Source organism: Hyperolius riggenbachi, chromosome 3 (genome assembly GCF_040937935.1).
Source record: "Hyperolius riggenbachi isolate aHypRig1 chromosome 3, aHypRig1.pri, whole genome shotgun sequence".
Lineage (NCBI taxonomy): Eukaryota > Metazoa > Chordata > Amphibia > Anura > Hyperoliidae > Hyperolius > Hyperolius riggenbachi.
The window spans coordinates 5,892,314-5,917,275 of record NC_090648.1 but is presented as its reverse complement, the minus strand read 5'-3'; the positions used below and the strand labels follow the sequence as shown (position 1 = coordinate 5,917,275).

Below are 24,962 nucleotides of genomic sequence, written 5' to 3'. Positions count from 1 at the left end.
TTTTGTATCTTTCTTTTTATTCGAGTAGTTCAATCAATTTTTCTAATTGACTGTACCACTTGAAAAATCTGACCAACACGTGTTTAGTTTTCCCCCAGCTATGAAAAAATAAAAAAAAGATTAAATAAAAAAAGATGTAAAATTCTAAAAAAAAATTGCTTGGATCAATAAATAAAGAAATTGATAATCTATCCTACGACATTCAATCTATGAAAAATTCTACAGAAATTCCACTCCTTAATGATTTTTTTTTTAAAGTAACATTTTTCTATACAACCAATGATTTTTATCTAATTGCCGTATTGGGGTCTTTTTATTGCGTGATGTGTGGCCACCTTTTCTGAGAGTCAGCACACACTGTCCGCAGTCCGAAGTCAGGCAGAGCCGAGTACGTGGATTACAGAGCAGGAGATTTGGGCGCAGCCGGCGCCACCATAGACCGTATTAGGAAATACAGCTATAGCGGCACAAAGTGAGTAACTTTGGCGCCGTCAGAAGATGGAGCTGAAGTTGTTGTTAAAACACTGTAATTCATCCGCCAGCAATAATGGGAAGCCGAATTACATCATTCCCCATCATCTACATGGACCTGGTGGGGGAATAGTAATTACCGCCTCCGGGACTTGTGCAGCAGCAGGGTAAGCCGTATATTTGCTGTATCTTAAAGCAGAGGGACACCAAGAGCCCCAATAGTGTAATGCGTCTTGGGGACAACAAAATAAATGAGAAGTTAAAATTATACTTACAAACCAGGGTTACCAATAGGCAACCACTGTATAGGCAGGTGGGGAGAACAATCCTGACCCCACTCAGGAACAAAAAGTCGCTCTCTGTAGACAGGAAAATAGGGTAACAACCCTCCACCCAGGGTGGACTCAATGTAGTGTACAAGATACAGAGGCGCCAAAAGAATAAAAGGTAATTAAATGAACTTAAAAAACCAACTGGTTAAACAGAGGAGGCAGCGGTGGTCTTACCCCCTCCAAACAGACACAGGCAAGGACTGCGATTCAGACAGTCAACAATTTATTCTGAACTCCAAAAAACAATGCAACGCGTTTCACGGGCCATACATCCCGCTTCCTCAGGCAAAATACAGTAGGAGTCACAGCATCTGTATTATATCAGCGAGCTTGGCGCCTCAGAGACAGACAGACAGAGGCGCCGAGCTCGCTGATATAATACAGATGCTGTGACTCCTACTGTATTTTGCCTGAGGAAGCGGGATGTATGGCCCGTGAAACGCGTTGCATTGTTTTTTGGAGTTCCGAATAAATTGTTGACTGTCTGAATCGCAGTCCTTGCCTGTGTCTGTTTGGAGGGGGTAAGACCACCGCTGCCTCCTCTGTTTAACCAGTTGGTTTTTTAAGTTCATTTAATTACCTTTTATTCTTTTGGCGCCTCTGTATCTTGTACACTAATCTGCTGTATCTTGCGCCCAAGTCTCCCGGCGGCGATTTCTCTTGTAGGCGGCTGAGCATGCACGGAAAAAGGGCGTGGCCGTAATTTGGGGCCGCAAATAGCTGCAGGTATTCTACTATTGGGCAATGGGTTATCTAGTTAGTAGATAGTTAGTTAGTTAGTAGAATATCACTAATTGCTATCTGCTATTTTAGCTCATAAACGCTCCCTCTACCGATGCCTGACCCTCAACGACCTCTCCCCACCACCACCACCACATCCACCACTAAAAATTCCGTCCACTGATATTCACGAAACCTGTTGGAAATACCCCAGGTAACATTGTGGGCTATGCGGCGCCCATTTTACCAGGTGGTCGTAGCGCTCAAATTACCTTGCACATCCAATGTACTTTGTTGGCATTGCATTTTGCTGCATTTAGCATTTTTTTTGTGTGTGTTTTTTAAAGTTGCATGGCAGGTCAGCTTTTTCCTGCATAGGAAACATCAGATGCCATTCTGAAGTAAATTGGATACATTTTCATGTAAATTACCATCATTAGCATTCACAGAAAAATCACAGTCTGAACATTGCCATACAAACACACAAAAAAATCGCACAAATTATCACAAAAATTCATTCAAAAAATTCCCTATCAATCACAAATGTGTGCATGCGGTACAACGCATACAGGATAGCATTGATGAGTGTGAAGAGGGCGTCGTCCAGAAACGCTGAACAACTTCCTGGAGGAAGGAGGAGAAATAAAACAATCAGTCTGTATATTGTTTGCACGCACTTTTAGAATTTATTTCCTGATTTTTGTGCATTTTGTGCGCATGCGTTACTGTGCTTTGCTATGAACAGGAGATCTGGATGACATGTGCGGATAAAATACTGTACATTTCATAATAGTCACATTTTCCTAAGAATGTTTTTATACGATTGCAGAGGATATTGTGCACTACATTTATATTTGTATTTATTTAGCTTGTGCTTCATTCTGGTAATGCTCTGTTTTTGGTTATCAGCGCGCGGAAAATATTTAACATGTGAAAGAGAATAATCATTTTCACTGAAGGGCCTAGACTAAAATCCATATAGTTACCCCTCATTAAAAAACACAGGGGGCGGGCACCATAAAGATTAGGGATGAGCCTCCAAATTCCATAGAAATCCAATTTCCACATCGGTAATCAGCATTTCAACTCAGAATCTGTAATTCAGAATGGTGAGTGAATTCTACAAAAGAATATCCGCCGTTAGTCAATACTGCTGACTTCTGCAGTTACTTGCAAAGCCCCCATAAATGTAATCTTCAACAAATCTTCAGGTGAATAGTGGGGGGAAAATAGCAGGAAAACAAGTGGGAGTGGGGTCCAAAAAGACCATGAAGTTTTTGAGAAAATCACTCTGAATACTTAAAAAACATAAATGTTGCTACATACAGTTTAATATATATATATATATATATATATATATATATATATATATATATATATATATATATATATATATATATATATATATATATATATATATATATTAGTTCCAAGCACTGTACACACATTTTATACAGTTTAAGAAAATAGGCAGCATGGGGTCCCCCCTCTAAAGCCTCTTTAACCCCTTGTCCCCCAGGCAGGCTGGTGTAGCAAATGCAGTGTGTGGCTTTGCACCCTGAGCTATACCAGCCCGAATGGTCCATGGTATGGGGCTCTGGGGGGGCGGCCAAGCCTTCCCTTTTCCCCAGAGCCTTTGGCCAATCCATGGACAAGTGGCTCTTTTCTACCTCCAGTGCCCAGGAGGAGGTGGGGGCGTTGACACCTGGGGGGGTTTCATGGTGGGGTCCTCTTTAACAAGGGACAGTATTTACTCTAATGTAAATTGCGGAATTCCATAGCAGAATGCCATTTTATCGACTTTACAATACATTTTTTCTTTGAAGCTTTCAAAATTTCTCAAAAACTACAGAAGTTGGCGGTATTGTTTATAATGTCATGGGGGGAAATTCTGTCGGAATACAATTTGGAAAGTGGAATTATCCAATGGAATACAGAAATTCTGCCGGATTTGGAATCTGGCATTTCCCCCCCATCTCTAGTAAATATATGGTTGAGTCAGAACCTCCCCGTGAATTTCATAGTCTAACCAACCCCAGTCAACCACTTTAGTGAGATTCCACGGATTATATTTTATGTCAAACACCGAATCCCACATAAACACATCTTTAATTTCACCAACAAAGGAGGGAGAGAAATGCGAGATTTTCCCAAAAGACTCTTGCCTCTGGCCCAGGACGATGCTGGTCTCAGATGCAATAGAGGAACCTCTGGCTGCAACCTTTCTGGGGTATGGCCTATAATCCCTCCAAAATTGGACCACCCCAGTCTGCGACTCCCATGCCACGCATACCCGTGTCCAGTCTAAAGTTACTGCCCGCCCCTTGCTTATAGATGGGTCCTTAAATTTAAACATTTCCTGGTTTATGTAGACATAGTAGAAGTATGGGCGTTGTACGAAGATGGTCAAAGCATCTTTCTTCCCTGGAGTAGCCAATGAGAAGAGAGTGTAGCTGCGTGACAGGTCAGGGTAGTACCAGAGGCAGACGGTGGTTTGCTCCAGGGGCTCGGTGATGTTCCCCCTCAGGACCACATGAGCGGAGCGGCTTTCCTTTGGGAAGAGGAATACTTTATTTCTCAAGTCTAAAAGACATAAAAAAGACAAACATCAGAAACAAGTACAGGAAGGATATCGTACAAGGAATTGTTGTTGGCAAAGACAGAGCAGCATGCCTTCATGGACAAAAAACATACACATGAGTGCACATCAAAATTTACAATTTACATTACACAGCGCAGGTGGATAACTAGTTACCGGACATTACTCAGTGCGAAAAGTTGAATTGGGCGTAGGGGTTGCTGAGTTAAGAGCCAGAAAAGCTTGGGGAAAGAAAGAGTTCCTGTGTCTGGGGGTCCTGGTGGAGATAATCCTGAAACATTAAACAAATAGTGCATAGCACAACTTCCAGGAGTGGCTTACATGACTCAGTCCCCAAATTAAATTATGGACATTGTAACTTAACGTAAGACAAACTGGACAGCTTTGTAGCTATCATCATTCCCGCTCGTAAAAAGCCTTGAGTATTTTTCCTGTTTACTCTATCAGTTTATATAAAGTGTACTCTGATGACTTGCAACTACGACACACACGGCACGTGTCTCTAGAGGCCTACGCTGCTGCTGGTGAGAATTCCAGGCACGACACATGACTCTAGAGGCCTACGCTGCTTCTGGTGAGAATTCCAGGCACGACACGTGACTCTAGAGGCCTACGCTGCTGCAGGTGGGAACTCCACACACGGCACGTGTCTCTAGAGGCCTATGCTGCTGCTGGTGAGAATTCCAGGCACGACACGTGACTCTAGAGGCCTACACTGCTGCTGGTGAGAATTCCAGGCACGACACGTGACTCTAGAGGCCTACGCTGCTTCTGGTGAGAACTTCACACACGGCACGTGACTCTAGAGGCCTACGCTGCTGCTGTTGGGAATCCCACACACGGCACGTGACTCTAGAGGCCCACGCAGCTGCTGGTGGGATTTCCACACATGGCAGGTGACTCTAGAGGCCAGAGGCGTAGCTAGGGCTTTCAGTGCCTGGGGACAAAGACTATTAATGCGCCCCCTAAGGTGAAGGGGCGCCAAAAAGGGGTGTGGCCACATATTAAATGTGGGCAGGGTTATGGGTGGAGCCACATGTACAGGAAGTTAACAGGCTCACGCTCACCCACCCTCCCTCAGTATGTACCTTCCAGCATGTTCCAAGACAAATTCAGCAAACATGAACCCCTCCCCCCCCCCATCAAGACAAATTGAGCAAACATGAGGCCCCCAACATGATCAACTCAGCAATCATGAGGCCCCCAACAAGACAAATTATGTGCCACATGACTGCTGAATCTGTCTTGTTGGGGGCCTCATGGTTACTGAATTTGTCTTGTTGGGGGCCTCATGATTTGTTGGGGGCCTCGAGATCGCTGAATTTGTCTTGTTGGGGGCCTCCCCCAACAAGACAAATTCAGCGATCTTGAGGCCCCCAACAAATCATGAGGCCCCCAACAAGACAAATTCAGTAACCATGAGGCCCCCAACAAGACAAATTCAGCAGTCATGAGGCACATAAATAGACAGCATTTCACATAAATAGGCAGAATGCCCCCTTAATATGGTAGACACCTCTCACCTGGCAGCAGTTCCCCAAAATACTCTCAATCTGACAACAGTGGTTCCCCAAAAATAGGTAACCCCAGGTCTATAGGTGTCCCCAGAATAGGTGTCCAGCAGTGTAGATGTCACCGAGAATAGGTGGCCAGCGGTATAGATGTCCCCAGAACAGGTAGCCAGGGGTAGAGATGTGCCCAGTATATGTAGCCAGGGGTATATGTGCCCAGTATATGTAGGCAGGGGTATATGTCCCCAGTATATGTAGCCAGAGGTATATGTGCCCAGTATATGTAGCCAGTGGTATATGTGCCCAGTATATGTAGTCAGGGGTATATGTGCCCAGTATATGTAGCCAGGGGTATATGTGCCCAGTATATGTAGCCAGGGGTATATATGCCCAGTATATGTAGTAAGGGGTATATGTGCCCAGTATATGTAGCCAGGGGTATAATATGTGCCCAGTATATATAGTCAGGGGTATATGTGCCCAGTATACATATACTGGGCACATATACCCCTGACTATATATACCCAGGGGTATATGTGCCCAGTATATGTAGTCAGGGTTATATGTGCCCAGTATATGTAGCCAGGGGTATATGTGCCCAGTAAATGTAGGCAGGGTTATATGTCCCTAATATATGTAGGCAGGGGTATATGTCCCAGTATATGTAGGCAGGGGTATATGTCCCAGTATATGTAGGCAGGGGTATATGTCCCAGTATATGTAGACAGGGGGATATGTCCCAGTATATGTAGGCAAGGATATATGTCCCAGTATATTTAGCCAGGGGTATATGTGCCCAGTATATGTAGCCAGGGGTATATGTGCCCAGTATATGTAGCCAGGGGTATATGTGCCCAGTATATGTAGCCAGGGGTATATGTGCCAGAATATGTAGCCAGGGGTATATGCGCCCAGTATATGTAGTCAGGTGTATATGTCCCCAGTATAGGTAGTCAGGGGTATATGTCCCCAGAATAAGTAGTCAGGGGTATATGTGCCAAGTATATGTAGCCAGGGGTATATGTGCCCAGTATATGTAGTCAGGGGGTATATGTGCCCAGTATATGTAGTCAGGGGGTATATGTGCCCAGTATATGTAGTCAGGGGTATATGTGCCCAGTATATGTAGTCAGGGGGTATATGTGCCCAGTATATGTAGCCAGGGGTATATGTGCTAGTATATGTAGTCAGGGGGTATATGTGCCCAGTATATGTAGTCAGGGGGTATATGTGGCCAGTATATGTAGTCAGGGGGTATATGTCCCCAGAATAGGTAGTCAGGTGTGTCCCCCAGCAGGGGAGCAGCGCAGTGGAGGGAGAGCTGTGAGCAGCGGTGGTGAAGGGGGGCCATCCCCCCCTTCCCTCACCTTAGGGGGCTCTCCCTCCCTCGCTGTCCCCTCCATTAATGTCCGGGTGGCTGGCAGCGGCGGGCAGATCTTACCTGCGTCTCGTCGCAGCGCGGAATGGATTTGCTGCTACTCTGGTCTGGTCCAGACCAGAGCAGCGGCTGCGGCACCCGAACTTCCGGCGCTGGAGCGAGACGAAGGTAAGTTCCAGCCACCCGGACATTACTTCTGGAGGGGAGAGCGAGCAAGGGAGAGCCCCCTACGGTGAGGGAAGGGGGGGGGGAGACGTCCGCCCTTCCCCACTGTGCCCATAGCTCTCCCTCTTCTCTGCGCTGCTCCCCTCCCCCCAAAAAAATAAAAAAAAACACGGCAGCTCAGCTGGGCGCCCTTGGGGACCTAGCGCCCGGGGGCACTGTCCTACCCCGACCCCCCCCTAGCTTCGCGCCTGCTAGAGGCCCAAGCTGCTGCTGGTGGGAATTCCACACACGGCATGGGACTCTAGTGGAATATGCTGCTGCTGGTGGGAATTCCACACACGGCACGTGATTCTAGAGGCCTATGCTTCTGCTGGTGCTGGTGGGATTTCCACGCATGGCACATAACTCTAGAGGCCTATGCTGTTGCTGGTGGGATTTCCACACACGGCACGTGACTCTAGAGGCCTATGCTGCTGCTGTTGGGATTTCCACACACGGCACGTGACTCTAGAGGCCCAAGCTGCTGCTGGTGGGAACTCAACACACGGCACATGAATTTAGAGGCCTATGCTGCTGCTGGTGGGAATTCCACACGTGACATGACACGTGACTCTAGAGGCCTTTGCTGCTGCTGGTGGGAATTCCACACATGGCATTTGACTCCAGAGGCCCAGGCAGCTGCTTGTGGGAATACCACACACGACACGTGACTCTAGAGGCCCACGCTGCTGGTGGGAATTCCATGCACGACACATGACTCTAGAGGCCTAAGCTGCTGCTGGTGGGAATTCCACACACAGCACGTGATTTTAGAGGCCCACATTGCTGCTGCTGGTGGGAATTCCACACACGGCACATGTCTCTAAATGCCTAAACTGCTGCTGGTGGGAATTCCTTGCACGGAACATACCTCTAGAGACCTATGCTGCTGCTGGTGAGATTTCCATACACGACATGTGACTCTAGAGGCCCACACTGCTGCTGGTGGGATTTCCACACACGGCACGTGACTCTAGAGGCCCAAGCTGCTGCTGGTGGGAACTCCACACATGACACATGACTCTAGAGGCCTATGCTGCTGCTGGTGGGATTTCCATGCACGGCACATGACTCTAGAGGCCCACGCTGCTGCTGGTGGGAATTCCACACACGGCATGTCACTCTAGAGGCCTATGCTGCTGCTGGTGGGATTTCCACTCATGGCACATGACTCTAGAGGCCCATGCTGCTGTTGGTGGGAATTCCACAAATGGCACATGACTCTAGAGGCCCACGCTGCTGCTGGTGGGAATTCCACACACGGCATGTCACTCTAGAGGCCTATGCTGCTGCTGGTGGGATTTCCACTCATGGCACGTGACTCTAGAGGCCCACGCAGCTGCTGGTGGGAATTCCACACATGGCATGTGACTCTAGAGGCCCACTCAGCTGATGGTGGGAATACCACACACGACACGTGACTCTAGAGGCCTATGCTGCTGCTGGTGGGAATACCACACATGACACGTGACTCTAGAGGCCTATGCTGCTGCTGGTTGGATTTCCACACACGGCATGTGACTCTAGAGGCCCACGCTGCTGCTGGTGGGAATTCCACACAAAGCACGTGGTTTTAGAGGCCAAAGCTGCTGCTGGTGGGAATTCCACACACGGCACATGTCTCTAAAGGCCCAAGCTGATGCTAGTGGGAATTCCACACACGGCACATGTCTCTAAAGGCCTAAGCTGCTGCTGGTGGGAATTCCACGCATGGCACATAACTCTAGAGGCCTATGCTGCTGCTGGTGAGATTTCCACACACGGCACATGACTCTAGAGGCCTATGCTGCTGCAGGTGGGAATTCCACACATGGCACGTGACTCTAGAGGCCTATGCTGCTGCTGGTGGGATATCCACACATGACACGTGACTCTAGAGGCCTATGCTGCTGCTGGTGGGATATCCACACACGGCTCGTGACTCTAGAGGCCTATGCTGCTGCTGGTGGGAACTCCACACATGGCACATGACTCTAGAGGCCCATGCTGCTGCTGGTGGGAATTCCACACATGACACGTGACTCTAGAGGCCTATGCTGCTGCTGGTGGGATATCCACACACGGCTCGTGACTCTAGAGGCCTATGCTGCTGCTGGTGGGAACTCCACACATGGCACATGACTCTAGAGGCCCATGCTGCTGCTGGTGGGAATTCCACACACGGCATATCACTCTAGAGGCCTATGTTGCTGCTGGGTGGAATTCCACGCACGGCACGTGACTCTAGAGGCCTATGCTGCTGCTGGTGGGATTTCCACTCATGGCACATGACTCTAGAGGCCTATGTTGCTGCTGGTGGGATTTCCACTCATGGCACGTGACTCTAGAGGCCTATGCTGCTGCTGGTGGGAACTTCACACATGGCACATGACTCTAGAGGCCCATGCTGCTGCTGGAGGGAATTCCACACATGACACGTGACTCTAGAGGCCTATGCTGCTGCTGGTGGGATATCCACACACGGCTCGTGACTCTAGAGGCCTATGCTGCTTCTGGTGGGAACTCCACACATGGCACATGACTCTAGAGGCCCATGCTGCTGCTGGTGGGAATTCCACACACGGCATATCACTCTAGAGGCCTATGTTGCTGCTGGGTGGAATTCCACGCACGGCACGTGACTCTAGAGGCCTATGCTGCTGCTGGTGGGATTTCCACTCATGGCACATGACTCTAGAGGCCTATGTTGCTGTTGGTGGGATTTCCACTCATGGCACGTGACTCTAGAGGCCTATGCCGCTGCTGGTGGAATTTCCACACACGGCACGTGACTCTAGAGGCCTATGCTGCTGCTGGTGGGAATTCCACGCACGGCACATGTTTCTAAAGGCTTAAGCTGCTGCTTGTGGGAATTCCACACATGGCATGTGACTCTAGAGGCCTATGCTGCTGCTGGTGAGAATTTCATGCACAGCATGTGACTAGAGGTCTATGCTGCTGCTGCTGGTGGGAATACCATGCACGGCACGTGACTCTAGAGGCCTACGTTGCTGCTGGTAGGAATTCCGTACTGTCAGCAAATGTTGCTGTTTAGTTTTGGGGCAATTCTTAATTCACCCTAAAAAAAACTGAACAAATCCGAATAGCAGCAACATTCAGGACGCCCAATTCAGGCATCTGCCACGTTCACTATTGCTATGGCCATTGTCATAGCTTTGTTATCTTGTTTATACATCTGACAGTCCAAATACACCAGGGCTAGATTTAAAACTTGGTACATACCTTCAATCTTAATTGGCCAATCACTGACCAGTTTTACCTCCTCCACATAATATGAGAGCTTCCCTTCACAATCTGTTCTAGTATTCAAAATCTGCTGGTCCTCATACTAAAATTGGCCAGTCACTGCCCAATGAAAATTGGAGGAGTATAACAGGCTTTAAGGTACAAGTACAGTTCCAATTTTGATTGGCCGATCACTAACCAATTTTTCCACCGCCACCTAGTAGGAGGGGCAAACAGATTTTGAAAATTATGAGCAGATTGTGTAGGTAGTAGTAAAATTGGCCAATAATTAGTCAATCAAAATTAAATGTGTGTACAAGCCAAGGCTTCAGTGTGACATTTAGCCAGCATTATGTTAACTTCTATTAAGTAGGACGTAGGACATGGGGGGTTGGGGATGAAGCGAATGAATTCAGCAGCACCCATCCTGCTGGTAGTCTCCATAGAGCTAATGCTTATTAAAGCGGACCCAAACCAAACATTTTTTTTAATTAAAAATATTTAGTTGCACCACTCTGACACATACAAAGATAAATAAACACTCCTCCAAGCCTATGAGCATTTCAGTGCATGCTTTTCACCCTTCTCTTTTCATAACTAGGGTTATACAGGTGGCAGCCATTATCAATTCCTCCTTTACCGGATACCACCTACTCCACCAGTCTTACGTATTCTGTCCCGGCAATATGAAAGGAAGGGAGGGGTTCCTCCAATAAATGTAACATATTTTATATTTGTCATCATGCAGCTGAAAAAAGACTGCTATTTATTATTATCATTTAGAAAATAGATGTTATTTCTGAAATACTGTAATTTTAATTTGGGTCCACTTTAAGATGAATATGTGTCTTCTTGAAGCAAGCTGTATGAGCTGTGCTGCACTCTCGCCATGATCTGCTGTCCTATTGTACAATAGCTGAGTGCCAACACCCACTAGACAGTATTGAAGACAACAAAGCAGGTACATTAGGGTCGGTAGGCAGGGTTTGGTGTTATTGTGGGTCTGGCCTAGAGAACAGGATCTGGTGAGGTGAAATTTGATAATTAGGGTTGGGAAGTAGGCTAGGGTTAGGTGTGTATAGGCGGAGTTTATCTTAGGATAAGGTTAGGGTGTCAGGAAGGTGGTTTACCTTGGGGGAGGGGCTTTAGAATTAAGCATTAGGAAGGATAAGGAATTCACATTTCTGAAAATAAAGATTAAAGCTCTGTTACAATCTCGATTGTAAACTATTGGTAACCACAATTCTCTGACAGTCTATCGGCTTCCACAGGTGCCTGACTGAACTGGTATGTTAATTGTAGGCGGACATCTGGTGTCCCCCTTATTACAGATCCCACCATAAGTCTCCAGCACTAAGCACTAAGATTTTTAAATAATGCACCCAGACGGTAAGGTCAGGGGTGGGGCTGTTATTGCTCAGGGGTGGGGCTGTTATTGCTCAGAGGTGGGGCTTCATGCTTTAGGGCTTCTGATTTCCTTGGTTATACCATCCTGTATGGGGGATATGAGGTTGAAAGTGCTTCCTCTGCCCCTGAACCCCCCCCCATGCAGGTATTCCCCTGGGAATTCTGGGCCTACCAGGGTGGGAAATTAGGGCATCGGCTATCTGCAACAACTTGGGCGCTGACATAGAAGCCATTATAAATTTCACAGCAAAGTCTCAATGTATGACAGGGCCCTAACATTAATCTAAGTCTGGTGGATTGGTGGCAGGGTCGGTTAAGGTTACACATGGGGGGGGAGTTTAGGGTTAGGTGTGGGTGGTGTTTTTAGTGGTGAGTCATGAGGAAGGTTAGGGTTAGTCATCAGTAGAGGGAAGGTTCTATGTAACAATAGCATTCAGTTAAGTTTTAGTAAAATATCTGTAATACTTACCAATATTTTACAACGGAAATTTACACTTAAAAAACGTAGAATATCAATAAATTTTACCAATTTTGTACTAGCCAAAATCGGACGCCCACATTACCTTGCGCCCCTTTTTCACGCCTGCAGGGTCTCCGCCCTGACAGCAGCTCACATAGGCCATGTGTCCTTTACTTCATCGCATACGTTCTTCTAGGTGATATCTTCACACCCCAAAAAATGCCTTCTAAACCACCAGCAAGCAAAAAATAAAAATACCGCTAAGGAAAGAACTTTTTCACCTTCTTTCTAGTACTTTTTTAATTACAAAGTGCTGTAAAGTTATTGTAAACCCTTCAAGCATCATATTCCCGTGCTAAGAACAAAGACTCCACCCCACCCCCGCCTGTCCCCGAAGATGATTTGGAGTGTTGCCATCATGCACATTAGGGTACATCCTAGAGCATGATTTATGGTGGAACCTGGTAGGACCCCCTGGAACCCCCCCCCCATATCCTCCCTGCCCCCCCCCCCCTCAGGTGTATTGGGTACAGAAGTACAGGACTGGTTACCCCCTTATCATTTCTCAAGAATAGTTATGATTTATATAAAGACACACCTGGAACAGGCATGAAAGTGACAGATTAAAGAAACCCTTAAGGCTCTCACACATCCCTCCTCCTCTGACAGAAAGCCTGACCTGCCCCTTATCACCAATGCCATTTATATTCTGCTTTTCTACTGTGGGATTCAAAGCCCTTGCACACTGCAGCCGCTAGGGGACACTCAGTAGGCAACCCAGGAGTGGTGAGTCTTGGCCATGGATTCCTTACTGAATATGTACCTGGGTGCAGCCTGGTCTCCAGTGCCTGTAGCCAGTACACTATCCAGCCACCCTAAGCAGCCTGCACAGTGCCACATCCCAAAGAGAGCAACAGCAAGATCCATGAATGGTAACCACTCCTATAGAGATCAAAAGGACTAGCCCTAGGGGGCGCTGTTACTGTGAGCTGGAAGACATCTGTAGATGCAGCGCGTGGATCGTGGCGAAGTGAGTATCTGATGACCCCCTCAGCGGCAGCAGGTGGGGAGGGCGGTGCAGGCGATCCTCAAGGGGGTGGTGCGCAAATTCTAAAAAGGGCCCCCCCCCCTCCTTTGATAGCAGTATCAGTCAAATACATGGTGCCTCCCAAGGGCAACTGCCGTCCTGCGCGACCTGGCCCCCTACACCTGGGATGCCAGCCAACTAGCCAATTACATCTTTAGGTAACTTCTCTTCAATAATAGCACTGTCATTTGGGCAATCTGCTGAAGAGCCTCTGAGATCTGTTTGTGATGTTTACATTTTGTTCCTATCATTGCGCTGAACTAGTTAGCCTTAATTTTATTACCTGAATTACACAAAAAAAATAAAGTTCACCATACAAAAATTGATTTTGATCACCCAAATGGGGTGGCCGTACACTGACCTTGCTGTGCCTGAGATCCGGGGGCCGGGATAAGGAGAAGCAGTAGCAGCGCACACACCTCCATGATCCTGGATAAGACACAACATTATTAGGGTAAATCATCAGCTCCTCTCATTTAGTATACAGTTATATCTGGCATCTCGGAGTAATAATAATAATCTCAGGACAGTGAGGAGGCATTAGCAGGCCAGTGACCCGATGTACATATCTCAGAGTTACTGCATATTCTGCTTGTTTCTCCTCCACTTGTCACTGACCTCCTCTAGCTGCTGGAACTTCTCCTGATATGGAAACAGATTTTATTGCGCACACTTCCTGTATACAGTGCGCACCACACACACATGGATCGGCTCACACGCAGGGGAAGCTCAGCCAACAGTCTCCTCATCCATTCATTTCCCCTGTTCTTTCTCAGTTTAGGGTAATTACAGGAACAGAGGGACACTAGCTTTATGGCTACACAATCTTTATTCAGCTTATGGAATAATGAGTCAGTTCTTCAATGAGTTTAAAGGGACTCTGAACATAACAATGAAATGCCAAACTGAACTTACCTGGGGCTTCCTCCGGCCCCCCTTAGCCCGTGAGGTCCCCTGGAGTTCTCTGGGCCCCCTCCATGTTCCTGCTGGCGTGTCCATTAGTGCACAACTTTACTGCTAACTTAATTCTTACAAGAACTGCGCGTGTGCAGAACGCTCAAAACGACAGGTGCGCAAGCGAGACCGGCTGCACATGGCCAGATGCACACGACTCCCGTCACGCACTGATTGAACGTGCAAGCGCGAGAATGCAGGGGACCCAGAGAGCGCTGAGCAACCTCACAGAACAGCAATCCTACTAATCCTACTAATATAAATGGGAAAGTTCGGATGTTTGGATGTTTGGATGTTCGGATGTTTGGATGTTTGTTACTCCATCACGCAAAAATGGCTGAGCGGATTTGAATGAAATTTGGCACACACATAGTACATTACCTGGAATAAAGTATAGGATACTTTTTATTCCCATAACCAAAAAGGGGGCGGAGACAAATACAAATTTCACTGGGAAATGTAAACTGCAGCCATTCTTACACTGTTAATGGCAGGGTTCTCAAACTTTGCACAGTTGGCCGTTGGCTGACTGGGATTAATATTCAGAAAGGTGGGAGGAGCCTACAAAAGCCAATCATAATTCACTTAATGATTTTCAAGGGGAATATTTACATTGCTGCAATTCTTGCACTCAGGGCCGGGCCGAGGCAGAGGCGAGAGAGGCTCCAGCCTCAGGGCGCAGTGTAGGAGGGGGCGCACAACTCACTCAGCTAGCATCCCCCTATTGTGTTTGAAGCAAAGAGAAATAAGAAAAGAGGATACATGGCAGTGACTGCAAGCCAGATAACTAGAGAATAAGGTGTTGGGGGGGGGGGGGGCCTGGAGTGCCATTCTAATGGCAATCGGTGTGTGACGGCTGGGGTGGGGGGAGGGGCGCACTTTGGTGTCTCAGCCTTGGGTGCTGGAGGACCTGGTCCCGGCTCTGCTTGCACTGTTAATGGCAGAAGCCTCAAACCTGGTAAAGTTGGTCATTGGGTGACTGGGGTTCAAATTCAGAAAAAGCGGGAGGAGCCACAAAAAAAATCAGATTTGTTTCATTTCAATGCAAATTATTGATGCCAAAGACTGCAAAGATCACAAACTTGGTCATTGAGCGTTTGTGTGTTAGGGTTAGAAAAAATGGGAAAGGCCAACACCAGCTAAATACATACCCGGGCAATGCCGGGCATCCAGCTAGCATAACAATAAATGTATCCTTGTTTATCTCATCATGTCCTATGTCAGTTCGTATACTATATGTACCCATGTTTATCTCATCATGTCCTATGTCAGTTCGTATACTATATGTACCCATGTTTATCTCATCATGTCTTATGTCAGTTCGTATACTATATGTACCCATGTTTATCTCATCATGTCTTATGTCAGTTCGTATACTATATGTACCCATGTTTATCTCATCATGTCTTATGTCAGTTCGTATACTATATGTACCCATGTTTATCTCATCATGTCTTATGTCAGTTCGTATACTATATGTACCCATGTTTATCTCATCATGTCCTATGTCAGTTCGTATACTATATGTACCCATGTTTATCTCATCATGTCTTATGTCAGTTCGTATACTATATGTACCCATGTTTATCTCATCATGTCCTATGTCAGTTCGTATACTATATGTACCCATGTTTATCTCATCATGGTCATCATCATCTCATTGTCAGTAAAATGCTTTCTAAGCCACCAGCAAGCAAGAAAATACGCAAAACAATCTTGATAATACATTTTCACCAACTTTTGGGATTTTTCCAATTGTAAAATGCTGAAAAGTTGTTTTAAACAGAAAATGAAAAATTATTTCCTAGGAGAAAACTCTGGTGAAAAAGAGATTTGTATACGGGCCCTCGTGCAATTCACTGGTACACCTAAGTTAACTCCTAGGAGATAATTTTCATCTCCTATTTAAACTAACTTTTTAGCATTTTACAATTGAAAAAGTACTAAAAGTTGGTGAAAATGTATTATCACCTTTTTTTGCATATTTTCTTGCTTGCTGGTGGCTTAAAGAGACACTGAAGCGAAAAAAATATATATGATATAATGAATTGGTTGTGTACTATGAATAATTACTAGAAGATTAGCAGCAAAGAAAATATTCTCATATTTTTATTTTCAGGTATATAGTGTTTTTCTAACATTGCATCATTCTCTAATATGTGCAGATTACACAACACTCAGCATTCAAAATGAGTCTTTCAGAGCAGTCTGTGAAGTAATGACCTCCCCTCTGGCAGAGAAAAAAGACATTTGTTTACTTACAGTTGAGATAATAAAAGTCAGAAGAAAGCCCTCTCCACGACTTAGTCGGAGAGCTTAATGGCTTGTTTGCATTGAGATAACAACTGGAGTTTCTCAACTCTTCCTGTACTGGAAACAATTAGACTGATGTATCTGATCTTAATGTTTTATTTCTTAGCTGTGCTACACATACAAATCATAATATCATCATTTTTTTTTTCGCTTCAGTGTCTCTTTAAGGGGCATTTTATGACAAGTTTTGAAAATATCACCCAGGAGAAAACTCCGGAAAAAAAGCAAATTGCACCCGGGCCCACGTCACAAAATGCCTTTTGAACCACAAGCAAGCAAGAAAATATTTAAAATGATTTTGACTGCACCTTTTGGTACTTTTTTAATTGCAACGTTCTGAAGAGTTATTTTAACAAGTTGAAAAATTATCTCCTAGAAGAAAACTCCAGAGAAAAATTAATTGCATATTAGTGATAATCTTAATATGCTAATTACAATTATGCAAACGTAACTTTTAACTTTTATTAAACATACAGTGGGATGGGAAAGTTTGGGCAACCTTGTTAATCATCATGATTTTCCTGTATAAATCGTTGGTTGTTGCGATAAAACATGTCAGATAAATATATCATATAGGAGACACACACAGTGATATTTGAGAAGTGAAATGACGTTTATTGGATTTACAGAAAGTGCGCAATAATTGTTTAAATAAAGTTAGGCAGGTGCATAAATTTGGGCACCACAAGAAAGAAATGAAATCATTATTTAGTAGATCCTCCTTTAGCAGAAATGACAGCCTCTAAACGCTTCCTGTAGGTTCCAATGAGAGTCTGGATTGTGAATGAAGGTATTTTGGGCCATTCCTCTTTACAAAACATCTCTAGTTCATTCAGGTTTGATGGCTTCCGAGTATGGACAGCTCTCTTTAACTCACGCCACAGATTTCAATTATATTCAGGTCTGGGGACTGAGATGGCCGTTCCAGAACGTTGTACTTGTTCCTCTGCATGAACGCCTTAGTGGATTTTGAGCAGTGTTTAGGGTCGTTGTCTTGTTGAAAGATCCAGTCCCGATGCAGCTTCAGCTTTGTCACTGATTCCTGGACATTGGTCTCCAGAATCTGCTGATACTGAGTGGAATCCATGTGTCCCTCAATATTGACAAGATTCCCAGTCCCTGCACTGGCCACACAGCATGATGGAACCACCACCATATTTTACTGTAGATATCTGATGTTTTTCTTGGAATGCTGTGTTCTTTTTCCTCCATGAATAACGCCCCTTGTTATGCCCAAATAACTAAATTTTAGTTTCATCAGTCCATAGCACCTTATTCCAAAATGAAGCTGGCTTGTCCAAGTGTGCTTTAACATACCTCAAGCGGCTCTGTTTATGCAGTGGGAGCAGAAAAGGCTTCCTCTGCATCAGTGGCGTTCCTACCATAGGGCGGCATGGGGCGCCCCGCACCGGGTGTCGGGTGCCCCAGGGGGTGTCACCAAGGCCTCCCACAGAGGCCTGTGCACTGTGCAGGCAGGACAGGAGGGGGAAGCAACCCGGAAAGGAGGGGTGGCGGGGAAAGCGGCGGGGAGGGGGGCCGGACCCCCAACCTCCCTCACCTGGGTCCCCTCCTTCTGGCGCTTCCCCCTCCTAATTAGCAGCAGCTTGATGAGCGGGCAGGAGCGGGCGGAGAAGACTTACTCACCTACTTCCTGCGTTCCAGGCGATGGCGCATAGCGTCATCGTCACCTGATGCTGGTCTCCACCTTCTCCACCGCCCACTGTGCTTCCTGATTTGCGGAAGCACAGTGAGCGACAGAGAGACCAGCGTCACGTGAGGATAACGTTATGCGCCATCGCCTGGAGCAGGTGAGTAAGTCCTCCCCGCCCGCTTCGCTAAGCTGCTGGCTGCTGCTAATTAGGAGGGGGAAGCGCCGGAAGGAGGGGACCCCGCCACCCCACCTTCCAAGCTTCCCTCATACCGGGGGCACCTATGCTACACCGGGGCCACTATGCTACACCGGGGGCCACTATGCTACACCGGGGGCCACTATGCTACACTGGGGGCCACTATGCTACACTGGGGGCCACTATGCTACACTGGGGGCCACTATGCTACACCGGGGGCCACTATGCTACACCGGGGGCCACTATGCTACACCGGGGGCCACTATGCTAGACCGGGGGCACCTATGCTACACTGGGGGCACCTATGCTACACTGGGGGCACCTATGCTACACTGGGGGCACCTATGCTACACTGGGGGCCACTATGCTACACTGGGGGCCACTATGCTACACTGGGGGCCACTATGCTACACTGGGGGCCACTATGCTACACTGGGGGCACCTATGCTACACTGGGGGCACCTATGCTACACTGGGGGCACCTATGCTACACTGGGGGCCACTATGCTACACTGGGGGCCACTATGCTACACTGGGGGCCACTATGCTACACTGGGGGCACCTATGCTACACTGGGGGCCACTATGCTACACTGGGGGCCACTATGCTACACTGGGGGCACCTATGCTACACTGGGGCCACTATGCTACACTAAACTATACTGGGGCCACTATGCTATACTGGGGCAACTATACTAGCTATACTGGGGCAGTGGCGGTGCCAGGGGGGTGGTTTGGGTGCTGAAGCACCCCCTAATATTGTCCAAGCACCCCCAGCGTGAACTGATTTTCGGCGTCTAATAGACGCTGTGTCAGTTCACTGACAGCAGCAGCCCGCAGCTCCAACAGCGGCAGAGCAGGGCTACAGTAAAATGGCGTCCGAAGCCCTGCTCTGGAGACTGAGTCTGCAATGCAGGGCTTCGGGCGCCATTTTCCCGTAGCCCTGCTCTCAGCGCGGGAGTTTCAGTTGCTGGCTGGCTGGCTGCAGAGGATCGTGAGAGCTGCGCGCCGGACGGAGGCCGGGACAGGAGGTCTGCTGCTGCTTCAGGTGAGTAAATTTTTATTTAATTTATATTAGCAGGTGTATCGACTGTTCTGGCCAGGTCTGCTACATGATTGAAGTGTTTTCTGGCCAGGTTGGCCACATGATTGCATATATTTTCTGGGCAAATCTGCCAACATGATTGCATGTATTTTCTGGGCAAATCTGCCGACATGATTGCATGTATTTTCTGGGCAAATCTGCCGACATGATTGCATATATTTTCTGGGCAAATCTGCCAACATGATTGCATGTATTTTCTGGGCAAATCTGCCGACATGATTGCATGTATTTTCTGGGCAAATCTGCCGACATGATTGCATGTATTTTCTGGGCAAATCTGCCGACATGATTGCATGTATTTTCTGGGCAAATCTGCCGACATGATTGCATGTATTTTCTGGGCAAATCTGCCGACATGATTGCATGTATTTTCTGGGCAAATCTGCCGACATGATTGCATGTATTTTCAGGGCAAATCTGCTGACATGATTGCATGTATTTTCTGGGCAAATCTGCTGACATGATTGCATGTATTTTCTGGGCAAATCTGCCGACATGATTGCATGTATTTTCTGGGCAAATCTGCCGACATGATTGCATGTATTTTCTGGGCAAATCTGCCGACATGATGGAACGTGTTTTTTGGGCAAATCTGCCGACATGATGGAACGTGTTTTTTGGGCAAATCTGCCGACATGATTGAACGTGTTTTTTGGGCAAATCTGCCGACATGATTGAACGTGTTTTTTGGGCAAATCTGCCGACATGATTGAACTATTTTCTGGTCAAATCTGTTCACATTACGTGTATTTTCTTGAGAAAACCTGAACAATTATGTGAATTTTCTGGGGAAAGGCCCACTGTCTTTGTGTTGCACTTTTAAGGGGAACCCGAGGTGAGAATAATATTGGGCTGCAATATTTATCTCCTTTTAAGTAATACCAGCTGCCTGGCTGCTGTGCTGGTCCTCTGCATCTAATTCTTTCAACCATAGACCCTGAATAAGCATGCAGCAGGTCAGGGGTTTCTGACAATATTGTCAGAACTGACAAGATTAGCTGCATGATTGTTTCTGGTGTAATTCAGTTCACTACTGCAGCCAAATAGATCAGCAGGGCTGCCTATTGTTTAAAAGGAAATGAATATGGCAGCCTCCATATCACTCTTATCCCGGGTTCACTTTAAATTAGTTAGCTCTGCCCTCATCCGGTCATGGCCACGCCCATTTTTTGCCGCGGCGCGCTATGCGCGCCGCATGTTATAACCGCACCCATTTTTTGTTAGCTATACTGGTGCCACTATACTACACTAAGGACAACTTTAGGGGGGGGAGCGAGCCTACACCTGGCATTACCCTCCGTGTCACGTTTAGCATGCCACATTTGCTGTTTTTTGGTTTTTTTTATGGGGGGGGGGGTGTCTTTTTAATACCCAGCACCGGGTGTCAAATGCCCTAGGTACGCCACTGCTCTGCATCACTCTCGCATACAGCATCTCCCTGTGTAATGTGCGCCAAATGGCTGAACGATGCACAGTGAGTCCATCTGCAGCAAGATGATGTTGTAGGTCTTTGGTGCTGGTCTGTGGGTTTACTCTGACTGTTCTCACCATTCGTCGCTTCTGTTTATCTGAGATTTTTCTTGGTCTGCCACTTCGAGCCTTAACTTGAACTGAGCCTGTGGTCTTACAATATGTTCTTAACTGTGGAAACAGACAGCTGAAATCTCTGAGACAGCTTTCTGTATCCTTCCCCTAAACCATGATGGTGAACAATCCTTGTCTTCAGGTCATTTGAGTGTTGTTTTCAGACCCCCATGTTGCTACTTTTCAGAGAAAATTAAAAGAGGAGGGAAACTTACAGTTGACCCCCTTAAATACTCTTTCTCATAACTGGATTCACCTGTGTATGTAGGTCAGGGGTCACTGAGCTTACCAAGCCAATTTTAGTTCCAATAATTACCGTATTTTTCGGAATATAAGACGCTCCGGCATATAAGACGCACCTAGATTTAGAGGGCAAAAATCAGGAAAAAAAAAAAAACTAAACCTAGGTGCGTCTATGGTGCAGGGGCTTCTTATGGACCTCTAACTCCCCCAAAACTGTCTTTATCTAAGCTACACTGCCCCTCTATACTAACACCTGCTACACTACACTTCCCTTACCCCTGCTGCCCCCACCAACTACACATTACTTCACTAACCCCTACTACAACTACACTACACTACAGTATACTACACTTCCCTCACTAACACCTGCAGCCAACCCAAACTACACTACACTTCACTAACTAACCCCTCCAGCCAACCCACACTACACTACACTTCACTAACTAACCCCTCCAGCCAACCCACACTACACTACACTTCACTAACTAACCCCTCCAGCCAACCCACACTACACTACACTTCACTAACTAACCCCTCCAGCCAACCCACACTACACTACACTTCACTAACTAACCCCTCCAGCCAACCCACACTACACTACACTTCACTAACTAACCCCTCCAGCCAACCCAAACTACACTACACTTCACTAAGTTACCCCTCCAGCCAACCCAAACTACACTACACTACACCCCTGCTGCATCTCACCTGATCCTGTCGCCGCGATCCTCCCCTCCTCCATCTGCCTGTCATCACCCGAGAGTCGCAGCAGCCGTCATCTGAGGGTCCCATTAGGTGTCATCAGAGGGTCCAGCAATCCCATTCAGTATCCCCGCTCTTTAAGTGTCCAAGTCGCCGGCTCCTCTTTGCTGCAGTCATGCTTGTATGCAGCCTCGTGGTGATCACGCGGTGATTACGCGCTGCCGGGGCCGACTTCCTCCATAGTTACGGCATCCTCTTCTTAGATACAGTGCCTCCTTATGCGTGACGAGCGGCGCACGTGCGCCTGACATCATGCGTGACCCCGGCGCACATGCGCCGCTCGTCACGCAGAAGGGGGCACTGTATCTAAGAAGAGGACGCCGTAACTATGGAGGAAGGCGGCCCCGGCAGCGCGTAATCACCGGGTGATCACCACGAGGCTGCATACAGGGGCGTAGCAATAGGCCCTGCAGCGCCTGCGCCCGCGGGGGGGCCCGGCCCCCCCCTGGGGCCCGCTCGGGGCCCGTTTTTTGGGGGCTGGAGGGGTGGCAGCATGAGGGGAAAGCCTTGCCCACAGTCGGCGGGGAGAGGGGAAGTTCCCCCCTCTCCCTCACCTCGGGGCTCTCCCCTCTGCGCTCCCCTCCAGCTAGTCAAAGTGTGTGGGCAGCGGGCAGCGGCGGCGGGATACATACCTTCTTCCTTGCGTTCCATCGCCGCCTTCTCGCTCTAGCGGCTGACGTCACTTCCGGAAGCGGAAGTGACGTCAGCCGCTAGAGTGAGAAGGCGGCGATGGAACACAAGGAAGAAGGTATGTATCCCGCTGCTGCCCGCTGCCCGCTGCCCACAAACATTGACTAGCTGGAGGGGGATTTTCAGGTGTCTGCTGCCCACATTACGATTTTCAGGTGCCTGCTGCCCACATTACGATTTTCAGGTGCCTGCTGCCCACATTACGATTTTCAGGTGCCTGCTGCCCACATTACGATTTTCAGGTGTCTGCTGCCCACATTGTGATTTTCAGGTGCCTGCTGCCCACATTACGATTTTCAGGTGTCTGCTGCCCACATTACGATTTTCAGGTGTCTGCTGCCCACATTACGATTTTCTGGTGACTGCTGCCCACATTACGATTTTCAGGTGCCTGCTGCCCACATTACGATTTTCAGGTGTCTGCTGCCCACATTACGATTTTCAGGTGTCTGCTGCCCACATTACGATTTTCAGGTGTCTGCTGCCCACATTACGATTTTCTGGTGACTGCTGCCCACATTACGATTTTCTGGTCACTGCTGCCCACATTGCGATTTTCTGGTCACTGCTGCCCACATTACGATTTTCAGGTGTCTGCTGCCTACATTACGATTTTCAGGTGTCTGCTGCCCACATTACGATTTTCTGGTCACTGCTGCCCACATTGCGATTTTCTGGTCACTGCTGCCCACATTGCGATTTTCAGGTGTCTGCTGCCCACATTATGATTTTCAGGTGTCTGCTGCCCACATTACGATTTTCAGGTGTCTGCTGCCCACATTGCGATTTTCAGGTGTCTGCTGCCCACATTACGATTTTCAGGTGCCTGCTGCCCACATTACAATTTTCAGGTGTCTGCTGCCCACATTACGATTTTCAGGTGTCTGCTGCCCACATTACGATTTTCAGGTGTCTGCTGCCCACATTACGATTTTCTGGTGTCTGCTGCCCACATTATGATTTTCAGGTGTCTGCTGCCCACATTGCGATTTTCTGGTGTCTGCTGCCCACATTACGATTTTCTGGTGTATGCTGCCCACATTAGGATTTTCTGGTGACTGCTGCCCACATTGCGATTTTCTGGTGACTGCTGCCCACATTAGGATTTTCTGGTGACTGATGCCCACATTGCGATTTTCTGGTGACTGCTGCCCACATGGCGATTTTCTGGTGACTGCTGCCCACATTGCGATTTTCTGGTGAACTCTGCCCACATTACGATTTTCTGTCCCACATTACGATATTCTGGTGAACGCTGCCCACATTACGATTGTCTGGTGAATGCTGTCCACGTTACAATTTTCTGGTGACTGCTGCTCACGTTACGATTTTCTGGTGAACTCTGCCCACATTATAATTTTCTGGTGAACTCTGCCCACATTATGATTTTCTGGTGAACGCTGCCCACATTACGATTGTCTGGTGAATGCTGTCTACGTTACAATTTTCTGGTGACTGCTGCCCACGTTACAATTTTCTGGTGACTGGTGCCCACATTACGATTTTCTGGTGAACTCTGCCCACATTATGATTTTCTAAAGGCCCACATTACGATTTTCTGGTGAACTCTGCCCACATTACGATTCTCTGGCCCACATTACGATTGTCTGGTAAAATGCTGCCCACTTTACAATTACTTTACAGTGAAACGCTGCCCCATTACGATTATTTGGCACCTATGGGGGGGGGGGGGCCCATCCAAATATTCGCAGGGGGGCCCAGTGATTTCTAGTTACGCCCCTGGCTGCATACAAGCATGACTGCAGCGAAGAGGAGCCGGCAACTTGGACACTTAAAGAGCGGGGATACTGAATGGGATTGCTGGACCCTCTGATGACGGCTGCTGTGACATTGGATGACGGCGGACAGACGAAGGAGGCGAGGATCGCGGCGGCAGGATCCGGTAAGTATGTTATGGAGCAAAAATACCGTACCTTTGGAAAATAAGACGCACCCACTTTTCCCCCCCAGTTTTGGGGAAGAAAAAGTGCGTCTTATATTCCGAAAAATACGGTAGTTCTAAAGGTTTTGAAATCAATAAAAAGTCCACAGTGCCCAAATTTTTGCACCT

General features: G+C 47.4%; 1 protein-coding gene across 1 annotated transcript in view; it reads right to left on the bottom strand.

Moving 5' to 3' along the window:
• Positions 1-2,186: 2,186 nt before the first annotated feature.
• LOC137560832 (C-reactive protein-like) overlaps positions 2,187-24,962 on the bottom strand; it is a 28,014-nt gene continuing 5,238 nt past the window's right edge. The window contains exons 2-3 of the mRNA XM_068271968.1: positions 13,756-13,823; positions 2,187-4,106 (exon numbers count right to left, since the gene is read on the bottom strand). Of these exons, the coding sequence (XP_068128069.1) occupies positions 3,502-4,106; positions 13,756-13,819 (669 nt within the window). The 5' untranslated portion in view covers positions 13,820-13,823 and the 3' untranslated portion in view covers positions 2,187-3,501. The remainder of the gene's footprint in view (positions 4,107-13,755; positions 13,824-24,962) is intronic.